The 24,714-nt window shown below is 51.3% G+C and overlaps 2 protein-coding genes across 2 annotated transcripts; one reads left to right on the forward strand and one right to left on the reverse strand.

The window, feature by feature from the left end:
- The first annotated feature begins 10,700 nt into the window (after nucleotides 1-10,700).
- Nucleotides 10,701-12,096, forward strand: LOC117187278. The gene has a single exon (XM_033389618.1). It carries the CDS (start codon nucleotides 10,858-10,860, stop codon nucleotides 11,584-11,586), a length of 729 nt encoding a protein of 242 aa, XP_033245509.1. The 5' UTR covers nucleotides 10,701-10,857; the 3' UTR covers nucleotides 11,587-12,096.
- Nucleotides 12,097-23,450: 11,354 nt separating this feature from the next.
- On the reverse strand, nucleotides 23,451-24,358 carry LOC117187293 (histone H1-like). Its single transcript, XM_033389664.1, has one exon. The coding sequence runs from the start codon at nucleotides 24,312-24,314 to the stop codon at nucleotides 23,541-23,543; it is 774 nt and encodes a 257-aa protein (XP_033245555.1). The 5' UTR covers nucleotides 24,315-24,358; the 3' UTR covers nucleotides 23,451-23,540.
- Nucleotides 24,359-24,714: the final 356 nt, after the last annotated feature.

Here is a 24,714-nt window from a genome sequence, read left to right on the forward strand (position 1 = left end):
GGACTGCTTTTTATACCCGATACTCAAAATGAGTATTGGGGTATATTAGATTTGTGGTAAAAGTGGATGTGTGTAACGTCCAGAAGGAATCGTTTTTTTTTTTTAGCCAATAGGAACAAATCAATTTGCAGTGGCTACGCAGCGCCCGACGTTACGCTCAGACTGATTTTCTGTCTCTCTCGCACGCACTCTTTGTCGTGTCGTTTAATATTAGCAGCGTCTGCCGGAGGAGATCCATACTGACTTAGTATCGGGTATAACCGTAGAGTTGCGGTGTCCGCAGCAACTCACAACGTTCCCCCTCGTTTTTCTTTGCTTTTGTGCATTGATATTGTATTTCTTTTCCCTTATGCCTTTCTTTTCTTTGGGCTCCACATAGGGCTAGCCCTTACGGTTTAAGGGAAAAGAAAAGCAAGACTGAATTAACGGCGCTGCACTGCCGGAAGGGGAGCAAGGTATTTGTATTCGTACTCACTAAGACTTTGCCTACTGGCTCATGGGTATAATTTTGATCTGGGTTTTTATTCCCTCTACTTTTTTTTCACTAAGCCAGGTCGGCCGAGAGCAAGATATTTACGCAAAAAAAAAAAATTGGGGCAAAAAAAAATGTTCGATATTCCGCTTTAGTTTCGCAGCTTCCCGGCGCCGACGATGCTGCTGAGTCGGATCCACAGCTGGAGCGGCGGACTCTTCTCTGCCTTGTGCTTCTCTGCGCCAGCGGCGAATTCGATCGGTTCTAGTGCTTTTTTTCGGGAGCGCAGTCTCTTCTCTTCCCTTTCTATGGCCAGCTGGTTGTGGCTGTGGCCGGCTCGGTCATCGATCCCAATTATCTTTTTCCGCTATTCTCCCTTGGAAATCTGCTTGGCACAAAGTGCCAATTCTGTAATAGAATAAAACCCATGTTCCATTTAACACTACCTAGCGACACCTAAACCCCAATGTCCAACTTACCGCTATGTGGCGATTGGCACTCTTGTTATATTAACTTGCATATGGCCGTCCGAAACAAAAAAAAAGAGACCACTTTCGGATCCTTGCCTCCGGCGTGGGGTCAGAATGGAACGCCCCCTTAATGGGGTGGCAAATTTCTTTTCGATTTCTTTATGGTATAATTTGAAAGCAACACGATTCCTCTTTTTTTTCGTTTTTTTTCTTTGATTTGGCACTGGCGCGAGGTTTAGTTTTGTTTTTCCGCTCTTTCCACCAAAAACACTACCTTCTAAAGTGGGGCCCAAAATCGAAAAGAGCGACCGTAGCTGGACTTGCATCCACGAACCCTCCTAACAGCGAAAGTGCCAACCACCATTTCCCTCGAGTTAACATAACCGCTGCCTGCTCTCTCCCGAGTCCGACCGTCTGCCCAAAAAGTACCCGCCGATCACGAGCAATAGGGGCGCTAAACGCAATAACGATATTCCCTGGATTTAAAATTTTTGATTAGTTTTTTGTTTTTCCGTTCTTTTACTTTTTTTTCTGTTGTTGTAGTAATACTTTTGTAGCTGGTTCAAGCGTCACTACAGTATCGCTCAGCTTCCACTCAGCCCGCGTATACAGGGAGCTGCTGACGAAAGTCAGGTCTATGCACGATCCGATGCCGCCCCTGTTGAAGGTGTGCTCGTTTCCTGCGTTCAGCAGGGTAATATCAAGTGGGGCCAGGCTCTCCAGTAAAATTCTTCCTCTGGCGTTTGATGACGGGCAGCCCCAGTCTTCAGCCCAGGCGTTGAAATCCCCCGCTATCACCACTCCAGAACGACCTCTTGCGTCCTCGGCTAGCTCGTCTAGGACGGCCGAGAACTCGTTGGCCTGCAGGCTCGGCAGTAGGTAGCAACTGTAGACCCAGAGTTTCTCGATCTTAGCTCTGACGTAGTGATTTGCGGACTCCACTGATTCCATCCGGCTCGGCCGTCTTCCGCAGACCCAGATCGCCGCCTTTCCTGAAACATCCACTGCAAAGTTAGCGTCACTCCTCGTCCTATACGGCTCACTAAGGATAGCTACGTCCACCTTTTCCTCCCTGGTCGTTTGGCTCAACAGATCTTGAGCTGCCGCGCAATGGTTTAGGTTCAGTTGCAGGAACTTCACTTTATACGCTGGGTACGAGCGCCTCCCTGCACCATTGGGCATCTCCTGCTGCCAACATAGTGCTTGGTGTCCTGCCGGTTTCCCTCTGTACATACAGAGCACTTTGGCTCCTTTTGGCACGTTGCTGCTTTGTGGCCGCTCTCGCCACACTTGAGGCAGCAGCCCGAGCGGTCAACAGCGCGTGTGCAGTTCGCCGCTATATGGCCGAACTGTAGACATTTATAGCATCTCCTTTGTGCTTGCCGTTCACTGACCCGGCATCTGGTCCAACCAATCCTCAGCCTGCCCTCTTTGAGCAGTTCCTTGGCGACCGACGGTGCGAGGCAAACTATTGCCATTTGCGTGCCGGCGAAGGCCTGTCTAAGGCTTTTGACCGCACTGGTAACCACCTCTTGCCCCGCCACCATCCGCAGCATATCGCTGTATGTTAGGTTGCCCTGAGGTTGGATGATTATGACATCCGGCCTGTGTCTCCTTTCGGTCCGCTCCCGCTTTGATTTTCTGTCGACGAGTTGCCACTTCTGCAGCTTACTACTGGGGGTATCCCCACTGGTTACTGGTGCGGGTGTGGGAGTGCTCTCGCCGCCCGCTGTCGCATGTCCTTGACCTGGGTCTGGCAGCATCAGTTTGTGGGGGACTCGGATCTGCGGCGGTCCCTTGTGCCGCTTTGGTGAGAAACGCCTGCTCTTGTGTGACTCCTCTCGTACCCGCTTGTACACGCTTCCTCTCTTATCTGCCTCCCTCTCTGGCGAGGTCTGTGAGGCCCTCTCTACCATATGTGGGTTTCCCTTCAGCGTTTTCCCTTCATTGGAGGGTTTCTCCTTGGTCGAGCTCTCCCAGCATTTAACCACCGTTGTTTGCAGGTCTGCTATTCCTGCCGCGAGATCCCTCATGGCAGTGTTAACGTGCCGCTGCTCGCTCATCATGGTTGTCAATTCTTTTACTCTCTCGCCTAGGCTGATGAGTGATTCCCTCATATTGGGCAGGGACTCCTGGGTCTTGCTCCCAGTCCTCTGTGCGATTCGAGCGACTCTTTCGTCCGCCGGGGCAGATTTAGGTGGCGATCTTCCTATGATATTCCGTCTCCCGAATACCACGTCCTCTGAAATCTCGATTTGCTGAGAATTCAGCACATCCGTCAATTTATTGATAGTTGAAGTCATTTCCTTTAGTGGGTCCCAACTCTAGTCCGTTGTCGACAGCTGTATTGCGTAGTCACCTTCATGATCCCATGGGTACCTTTCCGAGAGTGAGGTCCATGCGAGGGTTGACTCTGGGCCTTATGGGCTGCAGAGTTCAGTGCCAGATCGGTATTGATTGGGATGGAATCAACCAAACCTACGCAGCCAACTTAATGGTGCAGCTGCCGAGCGTTAGAAGAGGCCTGCCATGGTTTTAACGGGACGGGGGCGGCAAGGACATTAGCCCATGAGCTATTTCAGCAACGTATCAAGCTGCCTATTGAGGTCATGGAATGCCGTTGCCGTCAGCCCTATAGCAGAAAAATTCTTAAGTGGCTTCCAGTATACCATACGGAGCACCTTACTGGGTTCGGTGCTACGTGCAGGTTGGTAGCCTGCCATTTCCCTTTTGCTGTCCGCTCGCGTGTGCTTTTCGCAGGATGCCCGTCGGTTGGAGCAGCCTTTTGCCCGTCTTTTGCGTCCGTTATAAAGCGCCCTCTGGCGGAGGGTAGTCGCCTGGCGGCTCCGGTAGATCTGCGCACTGCGCCCCCTGTAGGTAGCTCTAATCGACCTTGTTGGATCGCCATCAGCGCCCTCTGTTGTCGTTTTTCGGCAACGCGTCAGGGCTGCTGCAGGGCTGCGAAGCACCGATCAGCAGCTGGCGGCTCGATCAGCTGGCATGACTTGTTACAATTTGCAACAAAGCCGACGGCACGTAACAAAGAGTGACATTTGATTACAACACTAGTGGCATGCTTGGAATGAGAGACAAAGAGGGCAAAATCTCACCCCTCGCCCCTGGCCAACGACCGGGATTTTCCGTTTGCAGTGTCTGGATTATTACGCTGGGCTGAGTTTGTGCGCGCTATAGGTGACCATTTGGTACGTAGTCCTACCCTGTGTCCGCCTGTTTCCTGACCGAGCTTTTTTCCTGCAGGTTTTCCTGCTATTTGCCGTCCACACGGGAGCACCGGGAAAAACGCGTCCGCACCTTGATACTTTAACACACTCTCCGCCGGTGGTGGTGGTGGTGGCTGCCGCTATTTGAAATGCCAATTCAAGCATAATGCTTTGCTTTTGTTCTTGAGTATTTTGTTTGGGATCATATTTTCGAGTGGTCTCTTTGACAATCTGTATGAATTGCTAAAATTCATGCCAAATATGCTCATGGAGTCTCTATTTAGATCGGCCATGATCGACATCGGCGATGCCGATATCGATGATGATGCCGATGCCGATGCCGATGATGTCAATCGATTATTAACCGTATGCTGTCTCAGCGCTTGGCTAATTGTCATTGTTGGTGGTATATTTTGTTATTATTATTGTTGTTGTTGCTGTTGTTGTTATTGGCGGCCCGTTTGCCATTGGTGTTTGTGTTTGTGCTGGCATTGTCGCCTTTGAGAAGTGATGCGAAGGTTTCCCTTTGCGTATTGCCGATAGGACGTCGGTTTTTCCTATTTGTCGTTCCGTTGTTGTTGTTGTTGTTGTTGTTGTTGTTGTTGTTGTTGTTGTTGTTGCCATTCTATTGGCATTTAGTTTCGCTTTATGTTCGTTTTGGCGTTGCAGTGCCGCCAAACGAATTGGGCATATTTTTGCATTTGCCGTATGCGTCCCCTTGCAGTTAACACACTGAACGTTTCATTATCGTTAGCAGTTTGCTCGTCACGTTTCTTGATTCGACATTGGCCCGGCTGATGTTGTTCGATACATTTAACACAGCGATATGCCAATTTACAATTGCTCGCCGAATGTGTGAAACGCTGGCAATTGCGACATTGTTGGATGTTATTTTGGCCATTGTTTGGTTTCAGTCTTTCGACTACAACACGACAATTTAGTAGATTTTTCAATTTCATTAACTTACCAATCTGTTCGATGGCAGCGTTGGTATTGTTATTGTTATTGGTATTGTTGTTGGTATTGGTATTACATTTTTTGATCTGGATTAGCCAGAATTTGTTTTTAAATATTTTAACGGATATTAATTCGATTTGTGGAAATTGTTCGACTATTGCCGATTGAATCTCCTCCGAATCGTATACATCGATGGGTAGCTTTTTGATTAACAATGATATAGGTTTGAGATCTTTGGGTGTGTATGTGTAGTAGTGTACATTTTCTGTGTTTAGTGTGCTTATAATTAGTTGATAATCGTTTAGGTTTCTTAATTGTACATATACTAAGTTCTTATTCTTAATGTTGAGCGTAAAGTTCTTAGATTTAATAATGTTTGTGATTCTATGTGCCATTTGTTTTGTGTTTACATTGTATACAGCAATTATGGGTGGATGTTTGCCGTTATTGTTTGTTTTCGCTTTACCTGTATTTGCTGCTGTTGCAGCCGTTTTCGTTGGTAGCTTTTTAATAATCGCCGCCACTGCTGCTTGTGCTGGTGTTGTTGCTGCTGCTGTTGCGGTTTGCCGTTGTTGTCGTTGTTGTTGCTGCTGCTTGTGCTGCTGCTGCTGCTGCTGATGTTGACGGTTTGTCATCATAGTATGACGATACAATTGGTGCATCGTCATCGTTGCCGTTGTCGTTGTCATTGTCGTCTCTGTTCATATGAGTTGATTCGTCGATATGGGTCTGTCTCCCATTGCTCGCTCTCGCTGGTCCGGAGAGCGGCGGGAATTCAGTCATATCGATTTCATCAATACCGCTGTAGTCCTCATCATTATTATTGCCGTCAATATCATCATCATCATCAACGCCATCACCGCCATCGTCGTCGGTTAGTATGGCGAAGCGGTTGTTGTTGCTGCAGCTGTTGCCAATGTTGTTGCTGCTGCAGCTGTTGCCGCCAACATTGTTGATGTTGATGTTTCTTTGATGTTTGTTAATTAGTAATAATTTTTTTTTATTATTATAAATTTTAATATTATTATTATTGTCATTGTCAATGTCAATGTCAATGTCGTTGTCGCTGTTCATGTCGTTGTTGTTGTTGTTCTTGGTGTTCTTGGTGTTTGGCAAATTAATTGAGCTGGTATTTTGCACATGTTCAATGAGTTTTCCAATTTGCTCGGTTAATTTGAGATTTTGAGCTTTGAGCTCGGCAATTTCCGCAATATATGCAGCATATTGCTTATTATTGTTATTAATTATTTTTATTATATTCTTTTTTCTGTCCTTTTGTTTCGGTAGCAGTCTAAGTTTGTGTATTTTTATCGGTTTAATTATATTGTGATTTTCTTTTTATACCCGATACTCAAAATGAGTATTGGGGTATATTAGATTTGTGGTAAAAGTGGATGTGTGTAATGGATATGTAACGTCCAGAAGGAATCGTTTCCGACCCCATAAAGTATATATATATCTTGATCAGCATCAATAGCCGAGTCGATTGAGCCCTGTCTGTCTGTCCGTCTGTCCGTCCGTCCGTCCGTCCGTCCGTCCCCTTCAGCGCCTAGTGCTCAAAGACTATAAGAGCTAGAGCAACGATGTTTTGGATCCAGACATCTGTGATATGTCACTGCTACAAAAATATTTCAAAACTTTGCCCCGCCCACTTCCGCCCCCACAAAGGACGAAAATCTGTGGCATCCACATTTTTAAAGATACGATAAAACCAAAAATGCAGAATCGTAGAGGATGACTATATGTTCTAGACTGTAAGATCTCAACCAGATCGTATAATTATTATAGCCAGAATCAAGAAAACAATTTCATTCTTTCTCGCTCTGTCTCTCTCTAACACACAGGTTTCATGGTCGGCTTTGCCAATTGCAAAATATGAGTTCAAGGATCTCAGAACCTATAAGAGCCAGAGCAACCAAATTTGGTATCCACACTCCTGTGATATCGGACCTTGACCGTTTCGTGTCCAAATTTCGCCACACCCCCTTCCGCCCCCGCAAAGGACGAAAATCTGGGGCATCCACAAATCTCAGAGACTATTAAGGCTAGAGTAACCAAATTTGGTATCCGCACTTCTGTTAGATCTCACTATAAAACGTATATCTCAGAATTTCGCCATACCCCCTTCCGCCCCCACAAAGAACGAAAATCTGTTGCATCCACAATAGCGCACATTCGAGAAAACTAAAAACGCAGAATCATAGATAATGACCATATCTATCAGATTGCTGAATCTGGATCAGATCAGATCATTTTTATAGCCAAAAGGAACAAATCAATTTGCACTGGCTACGCAGCCCCCGACGTCACGCTCAGACTGATTTTCTGTCTCTCTCGCACGCACTCCTTGTCGTGTCGTTTAATATTAGCAGCGTCTGCCGGAGGAGATCCATACTGACTTAGTATCGGGTATAACTGTAGAGTTGCGGTCTCCGCAGCAACTCACAACGTTCCCCCTCGTTTTTTATTATTGTTGTCATCATTGAGGATTTTTAACATTTTTTCATAACCATGTTCGCTGCTGCTGCAGTCGCTTTCGTTGCTGCTGCTGCTGCTACTATTGGTGTTGCTGTTGCTGTTGCTGTTGCTGTTACTGTTGGTTCTCTTTTGGATCGGGCTGCGGCTATGATCATGATCATGTTGCCGTTGATCATTTTTGCCATGACCATTGGCTGGGCTACGGCCGCGTTCCTGTTGACATTTGTGTTTTTGGCTTAGTTCGCGGCAACGGCCCGGCGACAGTAGTGCCGCCGAGGACGATGATGATGACGACGACGATACCGTCGACGACATGGACATTGAGTCGATTGATGTCTCTGATGGTGTTGAAATTTCGTGATGTTCACGTTTATTGTTAGCATTTCTATTGCCAATTATTGCTGTCAGTGCCGATGGCGATGGCGATGTCGATGGTGATGGCAATGTTGGCATCGGCCTCTCTGGTGTCGTCCGAGCTGTTGTTGTTGTTGTTGAAGTTGTTGCTGCTGCAGTTGTTGCTGTTGCTGCTGCTGTTGCCATCGGCACTGTTGGAGCGTCACGATGTACAGCCGCCGCAGTTGGCGGCGCTGCAACTGATGCCGCAGCCGGTGCTGCAGCCACATGCGATGTTGTAGCTGATGTTATAGCTGTAGACGATGCTGCAGCTTGATGGGTTGTTTCTGGTTGTATTTGTGTTACGGCTATGGCTGTTGTTGTTGTTACTGCTGTTGTTGCGGCATTAATTGGTGCGGCCGCTGGTGCTGCTGCCGCTGCCGCTGCTGCTGCCACCGCTGTCTCTGTTCTTGTAGTAATTATCGACGCCGTTGCCGATGCCGATGCCGACGCAGCCGCCGCCTCCGCTGTGAACGGCGGCGGCGACGACCGTGGCGACAACGACGATGCCGATGCTGTCGAAGTCGGGGTTGTTCTTTTATTTGCCTTTCTCAATTGAGATTGCTGCTGGTGTTGCTGACGAGCGGATTTCTTCATGTTGAAGTTGGTTCTCCTTCTTTCTCTCTCCTCCTCCCCCCGGTGATCGGTGATTGGTATCAGGATGCACATGGGGGACCAAATGCGAGTGCGATCTGCCCTCATCCATAACCCCCATGCCACATCCCTCAACCGCACGCCGGCTCACCACCCGCTAATGTCCAACGGAGTTTTGGCCTCAGTGGTAATCCAGAATAAAATTGAAATTGAATGAAAAATTTGAATTGAATGTATATATGTATATATGAATATCGAAATATTCCAAATTCAGCTTATTTCGTACAGTGGACTCAGTACGGTCCAATAAAGAACAATAATAATATATCAATACGCGTAAAAAATATTTTAGAACAAATTGGCCAGTGGAAAAACGGTGCAAGAACGAGAAGAAAAGAAAAGAAAAGAAAAACAGGCGCCAGCAGCACACCCCAACCCAAAACAACACACACAACCAGGACAATATATGTACGTAATCTCTTTGAAAATTGTATCTCTTTGATATTTGTCCTGTGTGTTTCTATAGGTGTGGCGCGTCCGAGATTCGCTCGTGCTCCTCTAAATTCCCACTAATCCCCATCCACACACATATATATATGTATGCATTGTGAGGAACCGTGGTTCCCACAGGCCGAATTCGACCAAAGCATAGCCGGATAAAGGCGGTGGGACGGTCGGATAAAGGCTGATGGCTGGCTGGATAAGGCGAAGGTCAGCCCAGATACCCACGGATAGCCGGATGCGGCGAAGAGGCCAAGGGCCCCGAGAGGAGAAGTGTCCCGCTCTCGGAGCAAGAGAAACGCGAGAGGCAGAGGAGACGGCGGGATCGGGCCAGCAGCGATCCGACGCATGACCAAATAGGGGCATGGGATCACGCCACCGGCCAGGCCCCGTTACGAAGGCCGTGGAAACCAGGAGACGGCGATGGAAAACTACCAACGCCGAGCCGGGGCCCGTCAAGGGGCTATAAAAGGAGGCTGCGGCAACGAAGCGGCTCTTTTTTTCCGTGGAGAAGTGATCGCGCGCGCACGTTGAAACCCCGCCGAAACGTGAGAGTAATACCCGGTACGGTTCGAAGAAGTGCAGTGAAGTGAATAGCAACAGGAAGACAGGCCCCGCCTGCCCCCAGAGTGAGTCTAAGTTAAGAGGTGATCCACAGTTGCCGGCGGAAGCTAAGAGGGGAGTGCGAGACGTAGAGTGCGGATTTGCGTGGCGGGCCAAAGCAATAGCGGAGGTCAAACTGCTCCAATCAACGCTGCCACACCCGACGAGAGGCCACGCGTGGTGGAGATCCATAGATAAGCTGAATTGTAGCATCTAGCCCTAAGTCCTAATATAAGTACGAATAAAGAGAGATTCGATTAAAGAAAAGGAAGGTCTAATCATTTGTCGTTGGGGGCAACAATAAAAATACGTTGCGACGAATCGGCCGACCGCTGAGCGAGCCCAGCAAACTCAAGCGAACCAATAAGCAGGTCCGTTACAACTGGCGCCCAACGTGGGGCCTACAACGACAAATAGTAGGACAAAGGGAGGAGAAATATAGATGAGAGAATGGGAAAGGGACAATGGATCCACCGGTTGAGAAAGGAGGAGCTTGTCCAATGCGGCCACGCCTTCGGCGTGCGGCTGGAGGGCACAGTGGACGAAATGAGAAGAACATTTAAGGAGTGGATGAGGGAGCACGAAGATGAGTCGGAGTGGGCCGATCTGATTGAGGTATGGGAGTGTTGGGCGGACAGGTCCTCGCCGACACCCCGGGCGGACGACAAAAAAGCCGCGTACGAGCACCTGGCACCCCCACCCGGCGCAACCGCGGCGGCGCTGTGGAGGTCCCCAGTCGACATACAGAGAGAATTGATAGCGAGTCTCTCAGTGCCAATACCGGAACGCTCGCACACGGGGACGCCTAGCAGGCCCCGCCACCAAGGAAGGGATCGAAGCCGAGAGACCGAAAGAGGGAGAACCGAACCAGCCACAATACGGCCAGCACACCTGGACTACGCTAGAGTGGCGAAACAGGTGAGAGAGTGGTCGTTCCGGTTCGACGGGACGACGAAGCCTCTCGAGTTCTTGGAGCAGGTCGAGTGGTCCGCCGAGACGTACGGTCTGGATCCGGATCTGATCCCGTATTTTAACAAGTAAGAAGACAAATAACAAAGATATCAATTTCTCAAAATAAATCAAGGAAAATTCAACAAAGAGTCTGACTACTCTTATGTTCGGCCCGTAAGCCGGAAAGGTTCAAGTCTTTCGTGTTGAAGATTTCTAAATGGTGAAAACCTTGCTCTTGCCCCCGGTAATCACAAGTTTTATCAAGATCAGCATGCGCACACGTGCGTTAGTCTTTTCTACATTTTTTGGTAGTTGCCTGGCCATTGGCCTGCTACTTGTTAGCATGACCACAAACCACTGGGTACGAGCCAACCCGCGAAGACACACTTCATCAGAAGCTAAGGGCGATGTCAATTTTGGCCTTTTCTATGGAAACCAGCACCTAGACCTCGGATTTGGAGTACGGACCTATCCAGTTGATGTTTACACCTTTATTCGAACTGAGAACGGCGACACAAGCTTTTGGCTTTGGCTTCTTACGACTTTGGGCACTGGATTTGGCCTCTTAGCGTGTGCCGTGGCTGCCATTGCTGCCGTCCTAAAGTCTGCCTCGGCAGCCAAAAGAGGCGGCACCATGGTTCTGCTTTTAACTGCCAATATATCAGCCGCAGGAGCGCAGGTTGTGGCCTTTGTTGCATGGCTAGTGCAGTTCTACCACTATCTCATACACAACGTGCTTCTCACCGAGTACCAGCAGCAACACTGGTATAGCACTGGGCTGGCTTCTCTGGGCTATAGCTTCTACTTGGTCGTGATTTCCACCATTGTGGTGCTGCTCAACATAACGATTCTCCTTTATGCCAGACGTCGGGAGAGCCGCGATCGCCGTCTTCGCTTAGAGCCGGAAAGCAAGGACAAGCATCAGGCCGCCATAATGCTGTACTAGGAAAGGCAGCAGGAAGCAATCCTAAATGGACCTCAAATAATCTACTCGAATATGGGGAAGAGTAGCGACCACCAAGTAATCTCAGTGGCTCAAATGCTTGTGCCTAAACGCCTTTGCTTGCCAAGAAGAAGGCCCATACACATACTTACACCAACATATACCGCATACGCACATATTTATATTTACCTACATGTTTACACCTATATTTACTGAAAGCTGAAATACCTCAGCGTCCGGCTGAAGTCTGAAAAGCATTTTCAATTGCATGAACAAACTTGACGGAACAAAGCATTTGAATATCTCTTTATGCTTTTACAAGCATACCTACATACCTACCTACAAACACTATATACAATTTATATACTCGAATGACCTTTACATACTCTATTTTCGATGCCTTGTACGTATATACATATGTAAAAACTTATGTACATTATGCTGCTCTTTTGCAGCCAAGCATTTTTGATGTGTATACAAATACAGCAACAGTCATTGTTAAGAAATACAAAACCAAGGGCGATGCCGGAGCTGCTAAAAGGGCGGGCGCTGATGTGGTTCGTGGCGAACAATCGACAGTGGAGAACGTGGAAAGAGTTCTCGTCGAGCTTCCAGGCTTACTTTCTGCCGCGGGGATACTTTGAGAAGTTGCTGCAGGAAGTGAGGATGCGGAAACAGAAATGGGGCGAGCCATTCAAAGAGTATATGGTAGAGATGCAGACACTTATGCGACCCCTGAAATGTCCCCAAGAGGAGCAGACGGAGCTGATTCGTAAGAATAGCATGCCCGATCTGAGAGCGTATATGAGGCCGCACCGGTGCAAGGACCTCGACACCATGATGGAACTGGCAGACGAGTTCGAGGCGTTGGAGAGGGACCGCCTAGAGTTCCAACGGGAGAATCCAACCATGAAAGCCCGGGCAGCGAACCCCTTCCACAAGCCAGCCGAGACGACGGCATGTCGGCGATGCAAGGACGGCCCGCGGGACGGAGCAGCACGGGAGGAGAGGGGAGAGCGTGTCATTATGCCGACACCGACCAACGGCAATATCGAGAACGGATATGTCAAGAATCCGGCCCAGGCGTGCCGAAGGTGTGGGAGCGCGGATCATTGGAGCCGGGAGTGCAACGGCCGACCTCTCACCTACTGCTGGAGATGCGGAAAAGTGGGCATCTCGGCATGGCAATGCTGCAGGAAGACGGGAAACGCCCCGCGACCCACGCCGCGGAGGGCCGTGCCAGGGTCGCAAGAAACGGTCCCTCAAGCCTAGTCGGCAGGCTGACCAGCGAGGAGGAACAGTTATCCGCAGTAGTGGAGGTCGCGGGCATGGAGCTGCAAGCCACGGTGGATACAGGAGCTACCAGCAGTTTCGTGAGCCGCGAGCTGGCGGACCGACTAAAGGGTGAAGGCCGGGAGGCGGCGGCAAGGAAAAGGGTGAGGTTGGCGGATGGCCATAGCCAGGAGGTCACGTGCCAGATTGAAACGAAGGTATGCTTTGGGAACAAGGAGATCCCAATGGTGCTACTCGTATTGCCGGGTGTGATTGATGAGTTAGTTTTGGGATGGGATTTTCTCCGCGCGGTCGGGGCAGTGGTGACCTGTGCAGGGCACAGGGTGGTGATCCCTGCCCAAGATCGGGAACGAGGAGACCAGGAGGGAAGATTGTCCGTGGCGAAGGCCGAAACGGGAGACACGGCTCCGGAGTCCGACAACGAAACGGACACGACCCTAAGATTGGCCGCCAGAGGGGTGTCAGCGGGCATGAGGCAGAATAAGGGGGCGAGGGAAGAGCCAGTGGAGGAATTCTTAGCCCGAGAGTTAGAGGCATTTTCCAAGATCGAGGGGGTGTCTAATGTGGCGGTGCACACAATCACCATGAGTGACCCGCAACCGATTAAGCAAAGATATTACCCGAAGAACCCCAAAATGCAGGCCGAGATTAACCAGAAAGTGGACGAACTAGTAGAAATGGGATGCATAGAGCCGTCAAAGAGCCCCTACAGATCGCCTATAGTGATGGTAAAGAAGAAAAATGGCAAATGGAGATTGTGCGTGGACTTTCGTCAAGTTAACGCGAGATCAGTAAAGGACGCGTACCCAATGCCCAGGATCGATTACATCCTCGATCAACTGCGGGAAGCGAAATTCATAAGTAGCCTAGATCTGAAGGATGGATATTGGCAGATCCCCCTGGCCGAGAGCAGCCGGCCGATCACGGCGTTCACGGTGCCCGGAAAGGGGCTATACCAATGGAAGGTGATGCCGTTTGGGTTACACTCCGCGTCGGCCACCTTTCAACGGGCGTTAGACCAAGTGATTGGGCCAGAAATGATGCCGCACGCGTTCGCATACCAGGATGACATAGTGGTCATCGGGCGAACAGAGGAAGAACACCGAAGAAACCTGAAAGAGGTGTTTCGACGGCTGCGCTTGGCGAACCTGCGGCTGAACGCAGACAAGTGCGAGTTCTTTAGGAAAGAGCTGCGGTATCTAGGCCACAAGGTGACCGGCGAGGGGATATGTACAGACCCCGAGAAAGTCGCAGCCATAGCTGAATTGAAACCGCCGACAAATGTCAAGGAGCTGAGACAGTACTTGGGAGTGGCCTCATGGTACCGGAGGTTCGTGCCCGACTTCGCCACCCTCGTGCAGCCCCTGTCCGGGCTCCTCAAGAAGAAGACGGAATGGGTCTGGACACAAGAATGGCAAGAAGCGTTCGAGGAGGTGAAAAGACGACTAGTGGCGGACCCCGTGCTGGCGTGCCCCGACTTCTCGAAGAAGTTTATTCTGCAGACAGACGCCAGTGATTACGGGCTGGGTGCGATTCTCACGCAGGAGACGGAAAGGGGCGAACGGGTAATATCATATGCTAGCAGGACGCTAAATGGACCCGAAAGGAACTATTCGGCGACCGAGAAAGAATGTCTGGCCATTGTGTGGGCCATCCGCCGGTTGAGGCCATACTTGGAAGGATATCGCTTCAAGGTGGTCACGGACCACATGGCTCTGAAATGGCTAAATAGCATAGAAAGTCCGTCGGGAAGAGTGGCGAGATGGGCATTAGAGCTACAGCAGTACGACTTTGAAGTCGCGTACAGGAAAAGACAGCTCAACGTGGTAGCCGACGCACTCTCCCGACAACCGGTGGAGGAGCGAGGCCGTCGGATAAGAAGTGAGGAGGGAACACAACCAGTAGGCGAGCCGCCCTGCAAGTGGTTAGAGGGCATGGTAGAAAAGATCAGAAAAGAATCCCCGAAGTACCCCGACTATGTGGAGAAGGGGGGAAACTTGTACCGGCACATTCCTCACCGGGCAGGGAGCGAAGAAGTCGCCTCGTGGAAGTTATGTGTGCCGAAATATGCCCGAGAAAGGGTCTTAAAGGAAAGCCACGATAGTCCGGAAGCAGGCCACGCCGGCGGAAGGAGAACCGCGGCACGGGTGGCGGCAAGATATTACTGGCCAGGGATGTACAGGGACGTGAGGGCCTACGTGCGGAAGTGCGAACTATGTCTTCGCTATAAGCCAAGTCAGCTACAAGCGGCAGGAGAAATGTTGACACAGGTGCCGGAAGAACCATGGGCAACGGTATGCGCGGACTTTGTGGGTCCTCTGCCGAGGTCGAAACATGGGAACTCGATGTTGTTGGTGCTGGTGGATCGATTCTCCAAGTGGACCGAGTTGGTGCCGCTGAGGAAGGCCACAGCAGAGGCACTAATAAAGGCCTGTCGGGAGCGCATAATAGCCCGTTTTGGCACGCCCAAAGTCTTCATTACGGACAATGGGGTGCAGTTTGCAAGCAGGGCATTTACAAGATTCCTGGAGCAGCTAGGAGTTCGTCACCAGTTTACGGCGCCATACACGCCGCAAGAGAATCCGACAGAGCGAACGAACAGAACGGTAAAGACCATGATAGCTCAGTTTACCGAGGGTGATCAAAGGTGTTGGGATGAAAAATGGCCGGAGCTGATGCTGGCCATGAATTCGGGAGTGTCGGATACAACGGGATATTCACCGGCGTTCGTGGTGCAAGGAAGGGAACCCCGGCTGCCAAAGGCCCTATATGACGAGGAGACGGTAGGCACGGGACAAGGCACTGAGACGCCGGATGAAAATGCGAAGAAATTAAAGGAGCTGTTTCAGTTGGTTCGACGCAACTTGGAAAGGGCAGCCCAGGATCAGGCCAGGCATTACAACCTGAGAAGAAGACCGTGGAGACCCAAAGTGGGAGAGGTCGTGTGGGCCAAACAGCACCACCTTTCCAATGCAGCGGAGGGATTCGCCGCGAAGCTGGCACCAAGGTACGATGGGCCATACCAGATAGAGAACTTTATATCCCCGGTTATCTGCAACCTAAGAAAGGAGGGCGACAGGAAGAAGAGAACGGCACACATACGAGATCTGAAACCCCAACCCGGGGAGCGAGAGACACAGGGGTGAAGGAGAATGGCTGTAATAGGTCGCCCTAAAGGGTCACGCAGGACCAGGAACGGTAGAGTGCCACGCAGGACACTGGGGAAGGGTGCCGCGCAGGACACGCACGAGACTCGTCAGCACGCAGGGTGATGGACTTGTGCACTTAGATTAAAAAAAAAAAAAAGGCGAACAGGAAGACTGTGGTTGGAGAAATCTGAAAAAAGCGAAAATTAGTAAAAAGAAAGGAAAATAAAACGAGAAGAGGAAAAGCTCAGCAAACCTGAACAGGAAACGCGTCACCCAAAGCTGGGAGGCGAATCCAGGGTCGGGGAGTGTAATCTCAGACAGCGGATGACCAGGAAAAACCCAGGGGCCAGGTTCACGCCTCAACGCGGACTCACGGGGCAACTACGAGCGTCGGGCCGGAACGACGGGTGCCGCTCATGCGTGGACTACCGGGCGAGGAGTCGGATGATCCTCGGGTCCGAGCCACTGTGTGAGGGAGACACCTGTCAAAAGAGTCCGGCCGGTGGCGCATAGGAGTTGCCCTGGGATGTGAGCCCAAGATTCCAGCCCGGGCGGAGGGTCGGAGGACCCATTGTTCACGAGCGGAATCGCGGCAAGCGGCCCGCATTGAGGGCAGAGGGCGGGCTGGAAAGGGAGAAAGGATGGAGTAAAAGTCATCCGGGTCGGGAGAACTCACCCAGGCCAAGGAGGGTCCGAGCAGCACGGGATGAAGAAGACAGGTCGGCGGTGGCATGTAAGAATAAATAGCAATTTTTTTATAACAATTAAAAGTAAATAATTAGCAATCCATCAATCCATTAAATAGCAATTAAAATAAACAAGAATAAAGGGCTAAATAAAAGTTGTGAATAAGCAAAAATAAAATGGGGGAATAAAAAGCAAAATAATCATGAACGGGAAGGGGGTGGGTCCATCAAAGATGGAAAAGTTTTATCCATGAGCCAACAGAGAAACGCGGCGAGAACACAACAGTATCCAAAAAAAAAGGGATAAGGCGATATCGGATAGAGAGCGGAGAGCGCGACGGCACTCGCACAACCAGGGGAAAGATGCCGTTAGAGAGCGCGGCCGGCAGAGAGACGAGGCTGAGGGCCATGAGTACAAACGCAACAACCGTTAGAACCAGGCGGGAGAGACCGAGACACGAAGCACCGGCACCGGTAGAGGGAACGATTGGCAATGCAACGCGTGTATATAGGCGGGTGGAAAACGGATGGGCATTAGAGCTACAGCAGTACGACTTTGAAGTCGCGTACAGGAAAAGACAGCTCAACGTGGTAGCCGACGCACTCTCCCGACAACCGGTGGAGGAGCGAGGCCGTCGGATAAGAAGTGAGGAGGGAACACAACCAGTAGGCGAGCCGCCCTGCAAGTGGTTAGAGGGCATGGTAGAAAAGATCAGAAAAGAATCCCCAAAGTACCCCGACTATGTGGAGAAGGGGGGAAACTTGTACCGGCACATTCCTCACCGGGCAGGGAGCGAAGAAGTCGCCTCGTGGAAGTTATGTGTGCCGAAATATGCCCGAGAAAGGGTCTTAAAGGAAAGCCACGATAGTCCGGAAGCAGGCCACGCCGGCGGAAGGAGAACCGCGGCACGGGTGGCGGCAAGATATTACTGGCCAGGGATGTACAGGGACGTGAGGGCCTACGTGCGGAAGTGCGAACTATGTCTTCGCTATAAGCCAAGTCAGCTACAAGCGGCAGGAGAAATGTTGACACAGGTGCCGGAAGAACCATGGGCAACGGTATGCGCGGACTTTGTGGGTCCTCTGCCGAGGTCGAAACATGGGAACTCGATGTTGTTGGTGCTGGTGGATCGATTCTCCAAGTGGACCGAGTTGGTGCCGCTGAGGAAGGCCACAGCAGAGGCACTAATAAAGGCCTGTCGGGAGCGCATAATAGCCCGTTTTGGCACGCCCAAAGTCTTCATTACGGACAATGGGGTGCAGTTTGCAAGCAGGGCATTTACAAGATTCCTGGAGCAGCTAGGAGTTCGTCACCAGTTTACGGCGCCATACACGCCGCAAGAGAATCCGACAGAGCGAACGAACAGAACGGTAAAGACCATGATAGCTCAGTTTACCGAGGGTGATCAAAGGTGTTGGGATGAAAAATGGCCGGAGCTGATGCTGGCCATGAATTCGGGAGTGTCGGATACAACGGGATATTCACCGGCGTTCGTGGTGCAAGGAAGGGAACCCCGGCTGCCAAAGGCCCTATATGACGAGGAGACGGTAGGCACGGGACAAGGCACTGAGACGCCGGATGAAAATGCGAAGAAATTAAAGGAGCTGTTTCAGTTGGTTCGACGCAACTTGGAAAGGGCAGCCCAGGATCAGGCCAGGCATTACAACCTGAGAAGAAGACCGTGGAGACCCAAAGTGGGAGAGGTCGTGTGGGCCAAACAGCACCACCTTTCCAATGCAGCGGAGGGATTCGCCGCGAAGCTGGCACCAAGGTACGATGGGCCATACCAGATAGAGAACTTTATATCCCCGGTTATCTGCAACCTAAGAAAGGAGGGCGACAGGAAGAAGAGAACGGCACACATACGAGATCTGAAACCCCAACCCGGGGAGCGAGAGACACAGGGGTGAAGGAGAATGGCTGTAATAGGTCGCCCTAAAGGGTCACGCAGGACCAGGAACGGTAGAGTGCCACGCAGGACACTGGGGAAGGGTGCCGCGCAGGACACGCACGAGACTCGTCAGCACGCAGGGTGATGGACTTGTGCACTTAGATTAAAAAAAAAAAAAAGGCGAACAGGAAGACTGTGGTTGGAGAAATCTGAAAAAAGCGAAAATTAGTAAAAAGAAAGGAAAATAAAACGAGAAGAGGAAAAGCTCAGCAAACCTGAACAGGAAACGCGTCACCCAAAGCTGGGAGGCGAATCCAGGGTCGGGGAGTGTAATCTCAGACAGCGGATGACCAGGAAAAACCCAGGGGCCAGGTTCACGCCTCAACGCGGACTCACGGGGCAACTACGAGCGTCGGGCCGGAACGACGGGTGCCGCTCATGCGTGGACTACCGGGCGAGGAGTCGGATGATCCTCGGGTCCGAGCCACTGTGTGAGGGAGACACCTGTCAAAAGAGTCCGGCCGGTGGCGCATAGGAGTTGCCCTGGGATGTGAGCCCAAGATTCCAGCCCGGGCGGAGGGTCGGAGGACCCATTGTTCACGAGCGGAATCGCGGCAAGCGGCCCGCATTGAGGGCAGACGGCGGGCTGGAAAGGGAGAAAGGATGGAGTAAAAGTCATCCGGGTCGGGAGAACTCACCCAGGCCAAGGAGGGTCCGAGCAGCACGGGATGAAGAAGACAGGTCGGCGGTGGCATGTAAGAATAAATAGCAATTTTTTTATAACAATTAAAAGTAAATAATTAGCAATCCATCAATCCATTAAATAGCAATTAAAATAAACAAGAATAAAGGGCTAAATAAAAGTTGTGAATAAGCAAAAATAAAATGGGGGAATAAAAAGCAAAATAATCATGAACGGGAAGGGGGTGGGTCCATCAAAGATGGAAAAGTTTTATCCATGAGCCAACAGAGAAACGCGGCGAGAACACAACAGTATCCAAAAAAAAAGGGATAAGGCGATATCGGATAGAGAGCGGAGAGCGCGACGGCACTCGCACAACCAGGGGAAAGATGCCGTTAGAGAGCGCGGCCGGCAGAGAGACGAGGCTGAGGGCCATGAGTACAAACGCAACAACCGTTAGAACCAGGCGGGAGAGACCGAGACACGAAGCACCGGCACCGGTAGAGGGAACGATTGGCAATGCAACGCGTGTATATAGGCGGGTGGAAAACGGAACAGCGAACACTTGAAGGTAATTATCACCAGAAAGAACGCAAGAAAAGCAGCAAGAAAAAAAATGGAGATGAAACGCGGGCTCAACCACGAGGATGGCAGGAAGAAGATGGATGATATGAGGGCCTTCCTGGAGAAGCAACAGGCGATCGTGGGAGGAGGGGGCTATCGCGCCGGTACTTCTCGTCAGCGACGGGCGTCTCTGCTCTCGCGTAGCGACGAGGAGGATTGGTGCGATGGCTCCCAGTTCCTTCAACTGCTGGCCTCGCCGTTGGTGTCACCGGCGCCATCGGGGCACGACTCGGTGTCGCCGACGGTGTCATCGGATGAGGAGGAGGAGGACGACGACGAGGTCATATGCACCGACGGCCCGCGCGCGCCAACCGCTCAGGAGAAGGCCAGATGGAGACGGCAGCAAAGGGCGGAGCCGGAGACGAGGAATGGAAGGCCGCTGACCCTGCGCGACAAAATTGAGGCGGTGAGGCGGAGGTTTCAGGAGGCGACGCCGGAGGAGAAGCGCCGGATGCACCAAGTGCTGGAGAGGGCGCGGGCGATCAGGCGGCGGAGGGACGAGCGGATGGAGGCGCGGCGGCGACACGCGGAAAGAGCCGCCAGTACGGAGGAGCACGGCCAAGAGAGCGACGAGGCGCCGCCACCCCCACCATTCCGGGTGGTGCTGCCGCCGATGCAGCCCCGGACCGACGAGGCGGAGACCGAGGGAACGCCGCCCCAGGCCACGGGCAAGCAGGCTACGAACCCAGAGGCCGAGTGGCAGCGGCGGCTGCAGCAGGCCGAGGAGGAGGAAGGCGAGCTGTGGCAACCTACGCCACCGGCCGAGGATGACGAGGGCTCCGAGAGGCGGCAGCCGCAGGCCGAGGAGGAGCAGCACCAGCAGCACCAGCACCAGCACCAGCAGCAGCAGCAGCAGCACCAGCAGCACCAGCAGCACCGGCAGCAGCAGCACCAGCAGCAGCAGCACCAGCAGCAGCAGCACCAGCAGCAGCAGCACCAGCAGCAGCAACAGCAGCACCAGCAGCACCAGCAGCCGCATCACCAGCAGCAGGGGCAGGAGCAGTGGCAGCAGCAACCACAGTGGAGGGGACCGGAGGCGGCCGTAATGGGTCCGTATGTATCGCAGGAGGTGCGGACCGCCGTGCGCCAGGGGATGGTGTGGCACCACCAGACCCTGCACATCACGTGGGCCTCGGGGCCCGCCCCGAGCGAAGCCCAGCCAGAGGCCGGCGCCCGGGTGTGGGAGGAGAGTCCACGCGGCAGCAACAACAGGGACCCGCGGAGGAGGGACCCCGGACCCGCCCCCACGACCTCAACGGCAGCAATGGCGACGGCGGAGGCAGCGATGCGGACTGCAGAAGCGGCGAAGGTGACAGCAGAGACGCAGGCCGCGGAAATGGCGACGGCGGTCCCGACGGCGACGGCCGAAGCAGCGGCAGCCGCGGCGACGGCGGAGGCGGCGATGCGAACGGCAGTGGTGGCGACGACGGCAGCAGGGACGCATACCGCGGAAACGGCGACGGCGGTCCAGACAGCGACGGCCGAGACAGCGGCAGAGGCGGCGACGGCGGCAGCAGAGACGCAGACCGCGGAAACGGCGACGGCGGCCCAGACGGCGACGGCCGAGGCAGCGGCAGAAGCCGAGACGCGGGCCGCGGAAACGGCGACGGCGGCGACAGCACACGCACGGAGGTGTTCCGCGAGCAAAAGTAAGGAAAAAAAGGGGAAAGGAAAAAAAAAGAGCAAAAGAAAAAAAAAGAAAGAAAAAATCAAGGGCGAAACACGCGGGAAGAAAATGAATAAAGAGAGAAGAAAAAGAGAAAAATGGAATACTTACGGGGGAGAGATATCGAGTGGATCGCCTAAACGCCCCTACACCTTATCGATAGGTGGGGATTCGGCCCCAGCCAGAAAATTGCAAGGGCTGGCAGCGCCGCCCGAGCAAAGGCGCCAGAGGGCGCCAGGGCGCCCGTGGTCCCAGATGCCGTAAGGAGCGCGCGTAAAATGGGGCCGTTTGAATGAGGAAAGCACACTCCGTCGCAAGGTCGCGGAAAACGGGAGTATTCCGCTGCGGGAAGAAAGAGGGGGGTGTGAGGAACCGTGGTTCCCACAGGCCGAATTCGACCAAAGCATAGCCGGATAAAGGCGGTGGGACGGTCGGATAAAGGCTGATGGCTGGCTGGATAAGGCGAAGGTCAGCCCAGATACCCACGGATAGCCGGATGCGGCGAAGAGGCCAAGGGCCCCGAGAGGAGAAGTGTCCCGCTCTCGGAGCAAGAGAAACGCGAGAGGCAGAGGAGACGGCGGGATCGGGCCAGCAGCGATCCGACGCATGACCAAATAGGGGCATGGGATCACGCCACCGGCCAGGCCCCGTTACGAAGGCCGTGGAAACCAGGAGACGGCGATGGAAAACTACCAACGCCGAGCCGGGGCCCGTCAAGGGGCTATAAAAGGAGGCTGCGGCAACGAAGCGGCTCTTTTTTTCCGTGGAGAAGTGATCGCGCGCGCACGTTGAAACCCCGCCGAAACGTGAGAGTAATACCCGGTACGGTTCGAAGAAGTGCAGTGAAGTGAATAGCAACAGGAAGACAGGCCCCGCCTGCCCCCAGAGTGAGTCTAAGTTAAGAGGTGATCCACAGTTGCCGGCGGAAGCTAAGAGGGGAGTGCGAGACGTAGAGTGCGGATTTGCGTGGCGGGCCAAAGCAATAGCGGAGGTCAAACTGCCCCAATCAACAGCCTCAACGCTGCCACACCCGACGAGAGCCCACGCGTGGTGGAGATCCATAGATAAGCTGAATTGTAGCATCTAGCCCTAAGTCCTAATATAAGTACGAATAAAGAGATATTCGATTAAAGAAAAGGAAGGTCTAATCATTTGTCGTTGGGGGCAACAATAAAAATACGTTGCGACGAATCGGCCGACTCAAGCGAACCAAGAAGCAGGTCCGTTACAGCATGTATCTTTTCCCCCTTCCCCTTTGCCAATCTCAATTGTCTATCTTCACTTGTCTATTTTCACTTTTCCTTCACTCTTCCTTCCACTTTTTCACTTTTTTTCACTTTTTCACTTTTTTTTCCACTTTTTCACTTTTTTTCACTTTATTTCAGTATTAAATATTTTTATTTTTTCCTTCTTCTTTCTTTATGGATATCCAAATCCAAACGGCTGTGCGCCTGCTGCTGCCGGGAGAGCTGGCCAAGCACGCTGTTAGTGAGGGAACCAAGGCTGTCACCAAGTACACCAGCTCCAAGTAAATTGGTTTCGAACAAAACCCAAAAAGGCCCTTTTCAGGGCCACAAAATGTTCTTCCAAAGAAATTCCATTTTCAATATATAATTTCATCGATATGCAAGAAATATATGCACAATACAATAAAAATTTTATTCAATTGCCGACCTCTGAGATACAGCGTCTGTGTAAACGGTTTTTCATACATACATATGTACGTATTTGATTCGGTTCGGGAAAAATGCATTCCGAATAACTCTTTGAATAACGTTTGAACTGGATGCTAAATATTAAATATCTATAGCATACTCTTATGTATGCAAGACAAGGCTCGATAATTTGTATCTCTTTTGAATATAGTTTTGTAGCCCTGAAAAGGGCTTGTTTAAATCAATTTCAGACGGATACATCTAAAATTTCGAATGCGACCTTGTACACCAACGTGTACAGTTTCACACTTTACTTTTTGGCCGCTGTCGTCTTGGCTTTCGGCTTCTTTACAGTGGCGGGAGCTGCTGGCTTCTTCGTTGTCTTCTTGGGCTTGACAGATGCCGCTGCAGCTACAGCCTTTGCTTTTGGCTTTGGCTTTGGTTTTGCTGGGCTCGACTTGGCCTTTGTCGCTGCTGGCTTCGCCTTCACGGTCCCAGTTATCTTCGCATCCTTAGCCTTTGCCTTCTCAGTTTTCTTCTTCTCGGCGGTCTTCTTGGTGGCGACTGACTTCTTCACCTTTAGTTTCTTGTCACCGGCAGCGGATGCTTTTTTAGGGCTTGCTGTCTTCTTGGTTGCCGCCGACGACGATGACGCCACCTTCTTACTTTTAACTTTCTTCTCGACAGATGCAACCTTTGGCTTGGGCTCCTTTTTGGCGGAAGCCGACAACTTGAACGAACCAGATGCACCCTTTCCCTTTGTTTGGATCAGCTTTCCATTGGCAACGGCCGACTTCAAGTACTTCTTGATAAATGGGGCCAGTTTCTGGGCATCGCATTTGTATTCGGCAGTAATATATTTCTTGATTGCCAAAAGCGATGAGCCGCCACGTTCCTTCAAGCTCTTAATCGAAGCGTCAACCATTTCCTGAGTTGGGGGATGCGATGGTGGAGCTGTGGGCTTCTTTGCCTTTGCAGTAGCAGCAGCGGATCCAGATGCCTTTTTGGCGGCCACCTTCTTCTCCGCTGGTACTGGTGGAGCAGCCACTGGAGACGCGGATGTTGCAACTGCAGAATCGGACATTATTCTTTACAAAATTACACTTTTCAATGAAAAAACGCCGTTGGGGACCTGGGCTATGGTCCCTCGTTCGAATGAGAAGCGAGTAGAAGGGCAGTACGAAGATGATTTTAGCATTGGTGATTTGTTTGTTAGAAGTTTCATTGAACGACTGTCTTATTTTTGCTTTTCTATATATAACTATTAAATAATTGAAATATATTTTCATTGATTCATATTGTTAAATATTTCAAATATTACTGTAAATCATTTATTTTGTGAATATCGTCCATCATCGATTTTTAATAATTGTGCAAACTTTGACAACTAGTTATCCAACTCTTATATTTTGGATTCAATGATATTAATAAATAACAATGCTGGCTCATTTTGCTAAACTTTTTTTTTAAACATAAAATTTGAT

This window comes from Drosophila miranda, chromosome 2 (assembly GCF_003369915.1).
Source record: "Drosophila miranda strain MSH22 chromosome 2, D.miranda_PacBio2.1, whole genome shotgun sequence".
NCBI classification, from domain to species: domain Eukaryota; kingdom Metazoa; phylum Arthropoda; class Insecta; order Diptera; family Drosophilidae; genus Drosophila; species Drosophila miranda.

Bases quoted from the DNA above. Each gene is read 5' to 3' on its own strand.
- LOC117187293 (XM_033389664.1), bottom strand. From the start codon at position 24,314: ATGTCCGATTCTGCAGTTGCAACATCCGCGTCTCCAGTGGCTGCTCCA.
- LOC117187278 (XM_033389618.1), top strand. From the start codon at position 10,858: ATGGTGAAAACCTTGCTCTTGCCCCCGGTAATCACAAGTTTTATCAAG.